The sequence below is a fragment of the Lipotes vexillifer genome, unplaced genomic scaffold (assembly GCF_000442215.2).
Source record: "Lipotes vexillifer unplaced genomic scaffold, Lipotes_vexillifer_v1.1 scaffold43, whole genome shotgun sequence".
Lineage (NCBI taxonomy): Eukaryota > Metazoa > Chordata > Mammalia > Artiodactyla > Lipotidae > Lipotes > Lipotes vexillifer.
The window spans coordinates 817,482-831,625 of NW_006770037.1; the positions used below are offsets into that span (position 1 = coordinate 817,482).

The 14,144-nt window shown below is 39.4% G+C and overlaps 1 protein-coding gene across 1 annotated transcript in view; it reads right to left on the minus strand.

Moving 5' to 3' along the window:
* The window catches only part of TXNDC16 (thioredoxin domain containing 16), a 108,863-nt gene extending 95,294 nt beyond the window's left edge, over positions 1 to 13,569 (minus strand). The window contains 4 exon segments of the mRNA XM_007445955.1: positions 5,729 to 5,803; positions 6,627 to 6,700; positions 12,051 to 12,133; positions 13,356 to 13,569. Coding sequence (XP_007446017.1) covers positions 5,729 to 5,803; positions 6,627 to 6,700; positions 12,051 to 12,133; positions 13,356 to 13,533 — 410 coding nt within the window. The 5' untranslated portion in view covers positions 13,534 to 13,569.
* Between the last annotated feature and the right edge of the window lie 575 nt (positions 13,570 to 14,144).

The window sequence follows — 14,144 nt, forward strand, 5'->3', positions numbered from 1 at the left end:
TCTCCTGCATCGGCAGGCGGACTCCCAAGCACTGCGCCACCAGGGAAGCCCAGTCAGAATATTTTTAATCAATGATGTTTTAGGAAACTTTTACATGTCCTCCAAAAATACGCTACTTAATTGGCCATGATGGTTCAAAAATATACAATTCTGTAAATATTTAGTATAGGGTTACCCTAAGTTTACACTTGTTATTCTAGTCTTAGATTAATTCTAACTTAATTCTTCCCCAATTGCAATTTTTCTATATTCTGAGACTAAGAAATTGTCTAAAACCTTGATCTTTTCTGTTTACAAAGAAGCAAAGTTCAAGTGTAACTGTAGATCACTGATCACATAAAAATTTATCATTGTGTATGTATTAGAAGATAATGGAAGAAAAACCCCATTTACAATAGAAACAAAAGATATAAAATACCCAGCAATAAATTTCAGTGTCCAAGCATATATGAAGAAAGCATTAAAACACTACTAGAGAACACAAAAGAAAACTTGAATAAATGGAAAGACATCTGATTCTGGGACAGGAAGATTCATTCTAACGACGTCAAGTGTCCCTAAAATAACTTATAAATTTAATGCCAGTAGGATTTAGTCAGGGAGAGGAAGAAACCAGACAAGCTAATTTTAAATGTCACATGTAAACAGAACAAAATTGCAATTCTAGAAACAGAAACATGAAGGGGCCTGGACCTTTCAGATATTACAATACATTATAAAGCCTCAGTAATTAAAGCAACAGTAGCAGTAAAAAAAAAAAAAAAATTAATGAAACAGAAAGTCCAAAGTAGACCCCAATATATATGAGCGTTTAGTATAAAAAAAATCACACCTTGAAAACTGAGATTAATTTCAGTTGTGTTGGGACAATTATTTAGCCACCTGACTAATATATTGCTCATACTATTCACCTAGTTAAATTCCAAACAAAGCAAAGATTTAAATGTTAAATTGAAGAGTTAAAACATTGAGAAGAAATACACCTACATAAATAGAGTCTGATCTTTGACAAAAGAGCAAAAGCAGTTTAATGGAGAAAGGCTCCTCTTTTCAAAAAAGGGGCTAAAACAACCAGACATTCACATGCAAATAAGTGAATGAAACACTGACTTTACACCTTTCATAAAAATTAACTCAAAATGGATCATAGACCTAAATGTAAAACAGAAGAAAATCTTGGTGACCTTGGATTTGGCAATGAATTTTTAGATACAACACCAAAAGCATGATCCATGAAAGAAAAAAAATTGTAAAGTTGGATTTTATTATTATTAAAAACTTCTGCTCTGCAAAAGACACTGTTAAGAGAATGAAGAAACAAGCCACAGACTGGGAGAAAATATTTGCAAAACATATAGCTGATAAAGGACTTGTATCCAAAATATATAAAAGAACTCTTAAACTCAACAATGAGAAAAAAAAAAAATTTTAAATATGGGCAAAAGATCTGAGCGGATACCCCACCAAAGAAAATATACAAACAGCAAATAAGCATACCAAAAGATGCTCAATATCCTTTGTCCTTAGGAAGCTGTAAATTAAAACAATGAGATACCACTACACACCTATTAGAATAGCTACAGTTAAAAAAAAAAAATTAACAGTAACAAATGTTGGCAAGAATGTAGAGCAACAGGAACTCATTCAATGTAGGTGGTAATGCAAAATGATACAGCCACTTTGGAAGACAGTTTAGCAGTTTCTTACAAAGCTAAACAGTCTTAACATATGATCCAGAAATCACACCCCTAAGTATTTGCCCATATGAGTTGAAAAACTATATCAATACAAAAAGACCTACGCATGAACTTTATAGTAACTTTAATCATGATTGTCAAAACTTGGAAGCAACCAAGATGTCCTTCAACAGGTGAATAGATAAACAGTGATACATCCATACAATGGAATATTATTCAGCAATAAAAAGAAATGAGCTATCAAACCATGAAAAGACATGGAGGAACCTTAAAAACAGACTGCTAATTAGAAGCAGCAGCCAATCTGAAAAGGCTACATGCTATATGATTCTGAAAATGAGCCCCCACTAAAACCAAGTCCCCCTGCCAAGGTGATGACTAAGCTCTCTCCAAAACTTTATTCCCTTTCTTGTCCCCTCTGACCTCAATCCTGTGCTAACTGAACAGTAATCAACCAGAGTCAGATGACTGAAACTGCTATTGTCAACAACATTTAGTGCATTAATGTACTAAAATAGCTGTGGTTGATAACTTATTGTTAATGTACAGACACAAGTTGCTTCTCCAGGGCAGGATGAGCTAACAGACCCCCCCAGGGTCATGGACCACCAGACCAGATGCTAGTAAACCATAGGTATCCTGACTCCTGAAACTACAATTAGGAAATGTCACAGAAATGTCACTGGACAATGATTAATCCCAGCTCCTTTGTTCTTTCCCTTTAAAAACCCCCTAACTCAAAGACCAAGTTGGAGTCTTTGAGTTAGTTGGATCTGAGTCACCCACTCCCTTGCTTGGCGCCCCGCAGTAAACCCTTACTTTGCTGCCCTTACTTTGCTGCAAACACCTGCTGTCAGAGTTTGGCTTTCTGTGAAACTGACACACAAGCCCTTTTTCTGGGTTACAATTCCAACTATATGACACTCAAAAAAGGCAAAACTATAGAGACAGTGAAAAGATCAGTGGTTGCGGAGTGGAAGGGAAGGATGAATAGGTGGAGCACAGGGTATTTTCAGGGCAGTGAAACTATTCTGTTTGATACTATAATGGTGGATACATGTCATTATACATTTGTCAAAACTCATAGAACTGTGCAACACAGAGTGAACCCTAACATAAACTATGCACTTCGGTTAATAATAATGTGTCAGTATTGATTCATCAATTGTAACAAATGTACCACACCAATGCAAAATGTTAACAGAGGAAACAGAGGAGAAAGGAGGAATTCTCTGTACTATCTGTTCAATTTTCTGTAATCCTAAAACTGCTCTATAAAACAGTCTTAATTTCTTTAAGTGAATTCCTTTGTAACAAGAGCATAAGGGAGACCTTGGTACAACTTAAAATCCAGAAGTCAAAAGAGAAAAGATAAATTTGACCTGATGATATTTAAAAGAACAAAATAGGGAAATTCAAAAGATAAATGACAAACAGGAAAATGTACAATTTGTGTCTCCTTTATATAAGGAGAACACCTAGAAATTAATAAGAATAAAAGTTCAAAACATGATAGAGGACTTCCCTGGTGGCTCAGTGGTTAAGAATCCGCCTGCCAATGCAGGGGACATGGGTTTGAGCCCTGGTCCGGGAATATCCCACGTGCTGCGGAGCAACTAAGCCCGTGCGCCACAACTACTGAGCCTGTGCTCTAGAGCCTGTGAGCCAAAACTACTGAAGCTCAAGTGCCACAACTACTGAAGCCCGTGTGCCTAGAGTCCGTGCTCTGCAACAAGAGAAGCCCCTGCTCCCCACACAACACACACGTTGCTGTGTGCAGGCTGTGTGTTGCCCGCACACAGCAACGAAGACCCAACATAGCCATAAATAAATAAAAGAAATAACCAGCTCTAGGACAAAATCACCCTTTAAAAAGAAAATGATTGAAAAGTGGGCAAAAGATATCAAGCAACAGTTCAGTTCCATTTCTAGGAATAGTATACAACTGAAAAGAGTACAAGGGAGGAACTGCTTGCCAGGAACTGGGTATTTCAAACTGATGCTTTTAGCACAAAGAAGTAGGGTGACGGCTTGAGAGGCATTTTTTTCCTCGTGGCAATTTGCAAGGTACAGCTATGATATGGCATACTATTTAGCACAGTTCTTCAAGATTCTAAATATCATTACTGAAAATTTTTGTAAAATACTGTATTCCACAAGTCAGTTTTCTTACATTTGAAACAAAAATGAGGGCATTGCCTCTTTGGAATTCTACCTCCTTGACATTTGTGTTTTCCTGCTCAGTTTCTTCCCCTTTACATGTTGGTGTTATCCTAGGATGCTCCCTAGATGACCTACATGTTGACAACACTCCCCAGGAGCGGAAATTCCTACAGCTGCCTACTCAAGACTCAGGTAAGATGGGCATCCGACTTGTTAAAGTAGACTCATTTTCTCCTGTAAATTTGCTCTTCATCCTTGCCTACCTCAGATGGTGATCAGATCAGATTTGGGGTAGAGTGAGATGGGAAGGAAGGAAAAGAAGAGATCAGGGATTAATCAAATTAATCGTTACCAAGCCCGGTTAATTTCACCTCCTAAGAATTAAAAAGAAAACCCCCTCTTTGCTATCTTTACTTCCCTAGATTGCACAATGGCCACACAATGGTGTCTACATGTGCTTGGATCCCACAAATTTGTCTCTCACCCACCAGAAAGAGCCCTCAAGTGCTAATCTGATCACATCACTTATCTGCCTACAACCCTGCAGCTGAGCAATCAGGTGTTGAAGTGGTCACTTAGGACAGAGAGCCAAACTAAAAGTAACAACCAAGCCTTTATTCACTTACTGCGACAGTGCAAGCAAGAGGCAAAAGGAGAGGCACAGGCTCCACAATGTTCTGTTCCCATTCCCTGCCACTGAACAGCTCCAGGCCAGGGCCAGTGGGCGTGGGAATCATCTCATTCCAAGGAGCTGCAAAGAGAAGGCTCCTGCCTCTTTATGGACCCGTGGAATGGTGGGGGGACTGAGCAGGTGAAGGGCGAGGAGAAGAAAAGTACAGAGTTAAAGCAGAGAAAGTGTTTAGCCAAAGACCCGTGATAAGGAGGTCTTGGCAAAGCACCTGGAAGGTGCCTCAGGCCACGTCCCTGATAATGAGGCCCCAAATGGAGACACCTGGGGCTAAAGGCCAGTCTGGCCAGACGGATGGGAGAGGGAGGGGTCCGAGGGATTGGGAAGGGGAGGGGTCTGAGTCCTGGACCTCAGAAAACTGCAACGCTCTGGCTGTGCACCAGTCTGGTGTGGGCGAGCACCTACCCCCTATGAGGCCTGCCGGGCAAAGCTTGTAATTGCCTGTGGTTGGGTCTGAAAGATCACACGAGGATTCTGGCCCAGAGCTGGCCTCCTCACCGTTCAGGGGCCACCCAAAAGCCTAAGCTTCCTCACATGGTAAACAAAGATTCCTTCCTCTGACCCCCCATATGCCAACTTCTCTGCTCTCACCTCCTGCTTCACGTTTCAGACTCCTCCAAACTGTCCTAACTTCCCTGCCTGGAGTGGCCCCCAGGTAGGGCTGAATCCCAGGCCTAAAGATTCCATGCCAGGCAAGTTAAATTAGATTCACTCTTTCTCAATAAACATTCAGCACGTGTTGGGAACACCTGAAATGTTTCTGCACGTACTGAGCAGGAACGGAGCTACAGACTCCGGAAAAAAAAAAAAAATCAGGCTGGGGCGAAAAGGAGGCTAGACACTTCAAAAACCCTAGTGAGAATAGCAAAGATGAACTTCTGTCCTGGTAACATCCTCACTCCACAGACAGAATCAAAGGCAAAAGCAATAGTATGAGCCAGATGGCCGTGTTGTGCCACCTCCTACTTTTATAGAGAATATCTCCACGTTTCTGTATCCTCTGCCATTCAAGACATCTTAGATCCTCTATGTGGGAAGACAGACCAGCAATATGTGTGAAACTGATGCTTACAAGTATAATGCTAAGACCATAAAATATTGTAATGGACTGTGGTTGTCTAAAATGAAATCAATAGATAAATAACAAGTGAGTAAGTAAATGGGTATCCCCTGTACTTACAAGAGAACATGAGCAACGATGGCATCCACATCAAACAAGATATCGGTTGGGAATTCTCTGAGTAATATGTGACCCCTGAAAAAAGTTTTAAAAAGCATTACAGAAATATTTCCTTAGCATTCAATTCACTTGTCTCTCTAACACACTAGGCTGGAAGCTCTGGCAGTTCTTGGAGCCTGTGTCTTATCCACTAGCCGATATACCTACCAGAGTGCTGGCCATGATACACACTCAAATATTTACTGAACACACAGACATAGATACACTGACTTTGAAAAGCTTAGGCCCTGGGCCTGGCAAAAAGACTGGGAAGCAACAGGAGTCCCAACCAGGCTTCCTCCCAGCACACACAGATTCCCCAGATGGACTGGGAAGGAGACAAGCAGGACAGAGAAAGAAGGGTCCTCAGCAGTAGGCCCCTGAGGAGACGGGATCTCTCCCCACTTTCTAGGCCAAATCCCAAGAGCGCAAGGAAAGGATTTTGAGAAAACTCAGATTAGAAGACCCAAGTAATGGAGGAATCCATAACCTGGACATCTGCAGATCCCTCAAAAATAAAGTACATTTATTTCCCACCCGAATACGGACCTGACATACCTACTTAGAACACTAAATCTGCTAAGTGCTTACTTACCAGGCATTTGCCGTCACAGCTTACATAAGATTCTCATATAATATCCAAAACAATCCTGTGAGGTAGGTATTAATCTCCTCAATTTACAGATTAGGAAGCAAAGTGGAGGTAACAAATCTATTAGTTGGACTTCTTGCTAAGCTTCATATGACCCCTACTACATACACCTTTATTCTGGCCTAGTGATATTTTGTATACTTGAATATTCTAGAAGTATAGCTTTATGTTTGTCCATCTGAGCCAAAAAAACTAAAAATAGTTTACCTGAATAAATATGCTTTCATCAAATCCTTTTCGCTTCCACAGTATCTCGATGTTTCTTCTGTGACGCAATTAACCTTTAAAAGATTATATTTAACGTTTAGAGTACATATCAAAAGGTCAAGTTTCTTGGTTAGGGAAACAGAAAGGAAAATTAAACATTACAGTTTGTCTCCAGATCAAATTTCTTTTTTACTTTTCTTTCTGATTTGTATGCTATAATTGCTCACTTATTCAAGTGCTTGAGGTAACCCAGAGAAAGGAACTGTTCCTACACCTAAGAGTTATATTTAATTATACCTAAGATTTAATTAAATCTGATGAAGGAAGTAGAAGGTAACGAGGTAGGAAAGGAAGGAAACAATTAAGGCAGGACAAGAAAATCATGAGCAAAAGCCAGGAAGCACAGGAGTGCTAAGTTGGGACCACGAAAGCATCTCAGTAGCTGGAACACAGGTATGGCAGATATTGCTGGTTCCTAGCCCCAAATCCATCCTACCCTTTTGCATCACTAACAGAATTTCATTAAAAGCAAGTGCCCCATTAAAAGACTTTTCCAGACTCCCCCAACAGCTAAGGCTGGCTAAATGATGTTAGGAGAAGTCACTGGTTTGGGATGCCTAGAAGGATCTTAAAAGGGGGTTGAGTGATAGATACTCTTGCTCTTCCCACTTCTTCCTGACAAAAAAAACCTGACAAGATAGGTAGGCACCAGCAGTCATCATGGACCATAAGGTATCTTTAAAGAAGAAACCTTTGCTAAGGATGGTGCAACAGAAAGAATGAACCTGAGTCCCTGATGATGTTAGAGAAGCCACAACAGCCCTTGATAGCTTACAATCAGGACTCTATGTGAAAAACATAAGGCCAATCCTGACAGCAACATGAAGATACAATGGAAGACGTGAGAGCACAAAGGCAAGGAAGCCGGTTAATAGACTATCACATCAGTACAGGTCAGGGATGACTGGGACCTGTAGTAAAGCAGAAAAGGACAGAAGAGATTCAAGCGACTTTCCACAAATACAGTAAGTAAAACTAGGGAGAAGACTGAGCGTATAATATGCAACATGGGATAGATGGGGGAAGGCAAGAGATAAAGAGGATGAAGAGATTTTTAGATGGGGCAAGTGGGTAGCCACCAACATAACTTACCAAAACAAAGTCTAGAAGAACAGTTAGTATTTTGTTTTGGATTTTGTTAAGTTAGGGGTTTTTCGGTTTTTTTTAGATGAGGCTTTTTTGTTTTTGCTGTTCAAGTTAATTTTAACAGAGTTTGAGGAAGCAGAGTGACAAGTGGGAAAGCTACATTTGTTTTATAGAAAAAAGCTACTAAAAGAGAACCGATACTCAAAAAAGATATGAGGAACAGAGAATTCGAATTAAAAGAGTACAGCCATAACCAAAAACAGTGAATTTTAGTGTATGTAGTTTTTTTTTTAATTTTTAAGTCAGAGCATAGGGGATGGTTGGTATTATGATGACAGATTTATCCATTCATCCGCTCAACACACATTTGAACACCTACCATATGTTAGTCACTGTTCTCATCACTAGGAGTACAGTTAAGTTCCAAATTAAAATGTTTATCTTTAGAACTTACATTCTAAAAGTAGAGACGGACCATTAAAAAAAAACTAATTAGTATGTAATGTTAAGGGCTATAAAGAAAAAACACTATTAAAGGGATAGTACGTGACCGAACATTTTAGATAAGTCATCAAAGAAGACTTCTCTGAGGAGGTGACATTTGCACAAAGAACCGAAGTAATGGAGTGATGCATACAAATATACAAATACGTGGAAGAGATGAGTTCTAAGCAGAGGAGAAAATATCTGCAAAGGCCTTACGGAAATACACACCTAGAAGGTCCAAGTAAGAGAAAGATGACTAGCATGTGTCAGGAACAAGCTGAGCAAGGTGGAAGAACAGAAAATGAGATTAGAGGAATTAAATGTCCAAAGAGGAGTTTCCATGTTAGTATAACTGTAATGGGAAGCCTTTCTGAGAGAGCAGCAATGTGATCTGATTTACATGTGGAGAAGGGTTCAGTGAGACAAGAGTGAAAGGAGAAAGGCCAAATAGGAGGCTTGTGGTTTCCCAGAGGAGAAGTGAGGACAGTTTAGACAAGGGCAGGGGGGTAAAAGTGAAGGTACAGGAAGTGGTCAGATGTGAAAAGTTTTGATAGCAGAACTTGAAGGACTTAATGGTGGATGGGTTAAGACAGAAAGGATGACAAAGATTTTTTGTTTTAAAATCTACATTGATTATAGTAATATAGTCATACCAGCTTTCTTTTGGTTATTATTTGCATGATATATATTTTTTTCCTTCATTTGCTTTAAGGATTTCTAAAGCCTTTATTTTAAGATGCATTTCTAAATAGCTTACAATTAGGTTTGGTTATTGCTCCCAGCCTGACAATCTTTTTCTTAACTGGAACACTTAGTCCATTTATATTTTAGTGTTTTCTTCATCTGTGTCTGCCTCCTGAAATCTTAACTTTTGAAGACAATCTCAAAATGCTACTTTTTGTGGTCTTTCCCAATACCATAAAAAGACCTTCCACCTTGATGATCATGTAAGATTTCTTTCTTTTAAACCTCTACAGCATTTTATTTCTATCTCTTATTATAATGACCAAGTTCTGCTAGTTATTAAAATGGTCTATGGGAATTCCCTGGCAGTCCTGTGGTTGGGACTCCTCACTTTCACTGCCAAGGGCCCAGGTTCAACCCCTGGTTGGGGAACTTAAGATTCTTACAACCTGCGCAGCATGGCCAAAAAAAAAAACCAGTCTGTGAATGTGTTTTATCGCCCCATTTTGGATATATACTCTCCAAAGAAAGAGACTGAGGTCTTAGCCATTTTGCTATCCAATAAAAGACTAAATATAGCAAGCTCGTTTCAATCTCATAAACAGTACTGAGTACCTACTATGCACCAGGGACTGAGCTAGGTACTCAATGTAGGTCTATCTCTTTCACCCAGTCTCCTTTCCACATAGCTTAAGAGTCCTCAACTGTAAAAGCTTTACAAACTGTTAGTTCATAAAGGTAACCCCTGGGCATGAACCTTAATATTCTACTCTAGTTACTAGACACACAAGTTACTAGTTTATTAGTAACTAGATAACAGCATGATTATCCTTTTTGAGTATCTTACCAACCTAGCATTTTGTTTCTAAATTTCAATTTTGATTTTTATTCAAAGCTCCTTAAAGATGAGTGCCATTATCATTCCAGAGTATAAACAGTGGTTCAAAGTTAACTGAGACCTCTATACAAAACAGAATTGACATTAAAAAAGAGGTTTTTGAGGTATATAAACATGATATAATAAGAAATATATATTTGGTCTTCGCCCCTTGTTCCTAACACAGAGCTCCTAAAACCCTGTAATTTCCTGCATGATAGAGTGCCAGGAGTATCTTTTCTTCTAATATTTGGTCTTTAACCCGAAATATAAGAGCTTCTGAAACCCTTGGAATCTCTGGGAGTGATAAGAGTGTCTGTTTGCATGCTAATGAGATGACTGGTGGCTGGGGGCCCCTAGACAGCTTCAAGATGGGGGCTGGTTACCAGCAAGACAAGGGAAAGATCAGAGGGTGGGAACTTTCAGCCCCACCTCCCCACCTTAGGGCTGCAGATGGAGTTAATCAGCAATGGCCATTGATTTGACCAATCATGCCTACATAACAGAACCTCCATAAAAACCCTAAACTACAGAGTGTGGAGAGCTTCCAGTGAACACATCCAAGTATAGGAGGATGACACACACCAAACCACATGGGGATAGAAGCTCCTGCACTTGAGACTCTTCCAGATGTTGCCCCGCACATCTCTTCCATTTGGCTGTTCCCGACATATCCTTTATAAGAAGTCAGTAATACTAAGTAAAGTCTTTCCCTGAGTTCTGTGAGACATTATGGGCAATTATGGAACCTGAGGAGGGGGTTGTGAGAACCGCCATTTGGGGCCAAGTCCTACAGAATTCGTAGGGAGCCTGGGGACCCACTCACTCCTTGTGACTGACATCTGAAGTGAGGGGCAATCTCATAGGACTGGGCCCTTAACCTGTGGGGTATGTGCTAACTCTGGGTTGTTAGTGTCAGAACTGCTTCGTATGAAAAACTCACACATCTGGTGTCAGAAGTGTTCTGTGGTGAGAGTGAACAGTTTCCCTTTACAAGTCACAGTTAACTTTTCTATGCTTCCTGCCCTGAGAACTCTAGCTTCAGGGACCAAGAGGGACAGTAGCCATCTCTCAAAGGAGGAAGGCTAATGAACTAAGAAAGAATAAATGTACACAGAAAGTCAGGGAGACACTAATCTGAAAGAATTTAATAATCACTGGGTTACTAATCATTCCGTTTTCTGAGGTACAAATTCTAAGTTTAAATTAAATGAAAGGCTCCTGTAGCTATCTAAACCATGATGCATGTGGAAATTTTCCATAATACTCCATGGCAAGTTCAAACACTTTTTGAGAAAAAAATTAAGTATGTAATTTCAAATTAGGTTGTTTTGCACAGGCTCCGGACACGCAGGCTCAGCGGGCATGGCTCACAGGCCCAGCCGCTCCGTGGCATGTGGGATCCTCCCGGACCGGGGCGCGAACCCGTGTTCCCTGCGTCGGCAAGCGGACTCTCAACCAACCACCGGGCCACCAGGGAAGCCCCAAATTAGGTTGTTTTAACTTTTCTCTAAAAATAAATATGAGGGCTTCCCTGGTGGCGTGGTGGCTGGTTGAGAGTCCGCTTGCCGACGCAGGGGACATGGGTTCGCGCCCCGGTCCGGGAGGATCCCACATGCCACGGAGCGGCTGGGCCTGTGAGCCATGCCCGCTGAGCCTGCGCGTCCGGAGCCTGTGCTCCGCAACGGGAGAGGCCACGGCAGTGAGAGGCCTGCGTACCGCAAAAATATAAATAAAATAAATAAAATAAAAATAAATATGAAAACCCACAACATAAGCAATTATAAAGACTTAGAAGAACAGGAAAGGAAAAATAACAAATGAATTACTTCAATTTTGGTACCTCAGTTTGTGTTAACAGAAAAATTTTAATAGCTAAATTATGGACATCTATTATGATATATTTATCAGGCACAAAAAAAACACAAAAAAAAACAAATAGAAGATTGAAAAAATAAATGACACCATAGCCCCAATAGAATGGTTTACAAAATAAAGTTCTAAGCTCCAGAATTTTAAGTAGCTTTTTTCCCCCTGTATTTATAATTTATACAATAATCTGGAATTATCTATACGTCTGTTTATTCTTATGAAAAAAAAAGGTAGAAAAAATATTTTTCCAGTTTGGAAAAAGATGTGAAACAATGTAGTATTTTTAGATACTCAGTCTTAGGTCACACAGTTGTAAAATGTTTGTCACTAGTAATTTATTAACATAAATATCTTTCTACCTTTGTGACTGAAATTCCATAGTCCTGGAGAGGTTTATCAGCCTCATTCAGTTCTTCAAGAAATACAGAGGTAATTGGAGAATCTAAAATAAGAAATGTTTTATGAATGTTTTATGACTTGCCCCTTAGGAAAGATGAATTTTTAAAATTAAAGCCCAAAGCTGCAAACTGAAAAAGAAATATATTAGTTTGCCCAACTAGTATGCAACAACAAATAATCAAGTAACTAAATGAACCTAGTTACATATTTTTGTATCCTTATTTCCTATTGCCTCATTACTCTTATTTCTAATATTTTCATCATGACATATTTTCACTTTGTAAGTGACCTTAAAAGCTTTCTAGGGCTTCCCTGGTGGCGCAGAGGTTGAGAGTCCGCCTGCCGATGCAGGGGACACAGGTTCATGCCCTGGTCTGGGAAGATCCCACATGCCACAGAGCAGCTAGGCCCATGAGCCATGGCCACTGGGCCTGCGCATCTGGAGCCTGTGCTCCACAACGGGAGAGGCCACAACAGTGAGAGGCACGCGTACCGCAAAAAAAAAAAAAAAAAAAAAAAAAAAAAGCTTTCTAAACATAAATTGGATAAATAAATGTTTAATTTAAATGGCACATTTGGCGTTACTTTTCCAAGTTTAATACTATATACACAACACACAGGTACAAAATTTTTAAAATGATTTTAAAATACCATTTTCAAATCACAATTATAATAAGGGAGCCAACAAAAATATGAATTCACTTCATTTACTAATTCCAAGAATAGTATTTTTTAAGGCACAAAACAACTTAAATGGAACCATGATAAGTTATGTTCAACAGTTATATTAATTAATTCAGTATAATTAATGGTACAGCTAAAGCAGAGTATTAAACTAAGGCATTACTAATACTATATTTAAAGTTTGAAAACACTTTAAAAATATTTACATGCTAAAAATATCAAAAAGTTTACTTTCAGAAATGATGATGAAATTCAGATATTATTAACAGCTAATTCTTATCTAGTATTTACTATGGACTAAGCCCATGAGTAAGTCACTTAATCCTCACAATAAATGTATAAAGCACACACTATTTCCTCATTATGGATGACAAAAAAGACACGTGGAGAGGCTAAGTGACTCAACCAAGGTCACACAGCAGGTCAAGTGGCAAAGTCAGGGTTGAAACCCAGGCAGGCATATTACAGTAGCAGTGTTAAAGTACATATTATTAATCCTGATAATAAGTTCTCCCTAGCATATTGATTAAACAGCAATAGAAACATCACAAAAATCATATTAGAATATAAAAAATACTTACCAGCTTGACAAAAATAAGCTAAAGTAGCTTTTCCTGGTTGCAATGTACTGAAGAATTTCTGAGGACTCAGCTCTGGTAGAGAGTCTACTGCTGACATATAAAAAATGCACATCATGACAAAAGAGATGCCAACTCTAAGTACATTGAAACTGGAAGACATCATCAGCTGTGGCTGCATATGGGCAGGAGAGTCAATTTTGTTCACCGCTGTATTCTGTTGCCCAGGGCAATACCTGGCAAGAGTAGGCGTTCAACAGAGTTTTTCTGAATGAATTCATTAAATAAATGAATGAAGTAAAATCTGCAAAAAGAATAATATAAGGCATTACTTCCATGTTTGATTTTGCTAATACTTTACTATTTCCTTCTAGTAAAAACATGAGAGGGGATGATATATAATGACATTGATTTAATAATACTATGCATTTTTGATACTTGCAAAAGATATCAAAGATATCTGGAAAATGCAATACCAAGTATGTTAAGCTTAATAGATATTTATGGTGTATGCTAAGCTAATTGTCATTTTTAAGGATTCTAAAATTAATTTTCAAACATTATCCAATCCATTTTTTTTAAACTAGGTATTTTATTTATTTATTTTTTTGCAGTACGCGGGCCTCTCACTGTTGTGGCCTCTCCCGTTGCGGAGCACAGGCTCCAGACGTGCAGGCTCAGCAGCCATGGCTCACGGGCCCAGCCGCTCTGCAGCATGCGGGATCTTCCCGGACCGGGGCACGAACCCGCGTCCCCTGCATCGGCAGGCGGACTCTCAAACACTGCGCCACC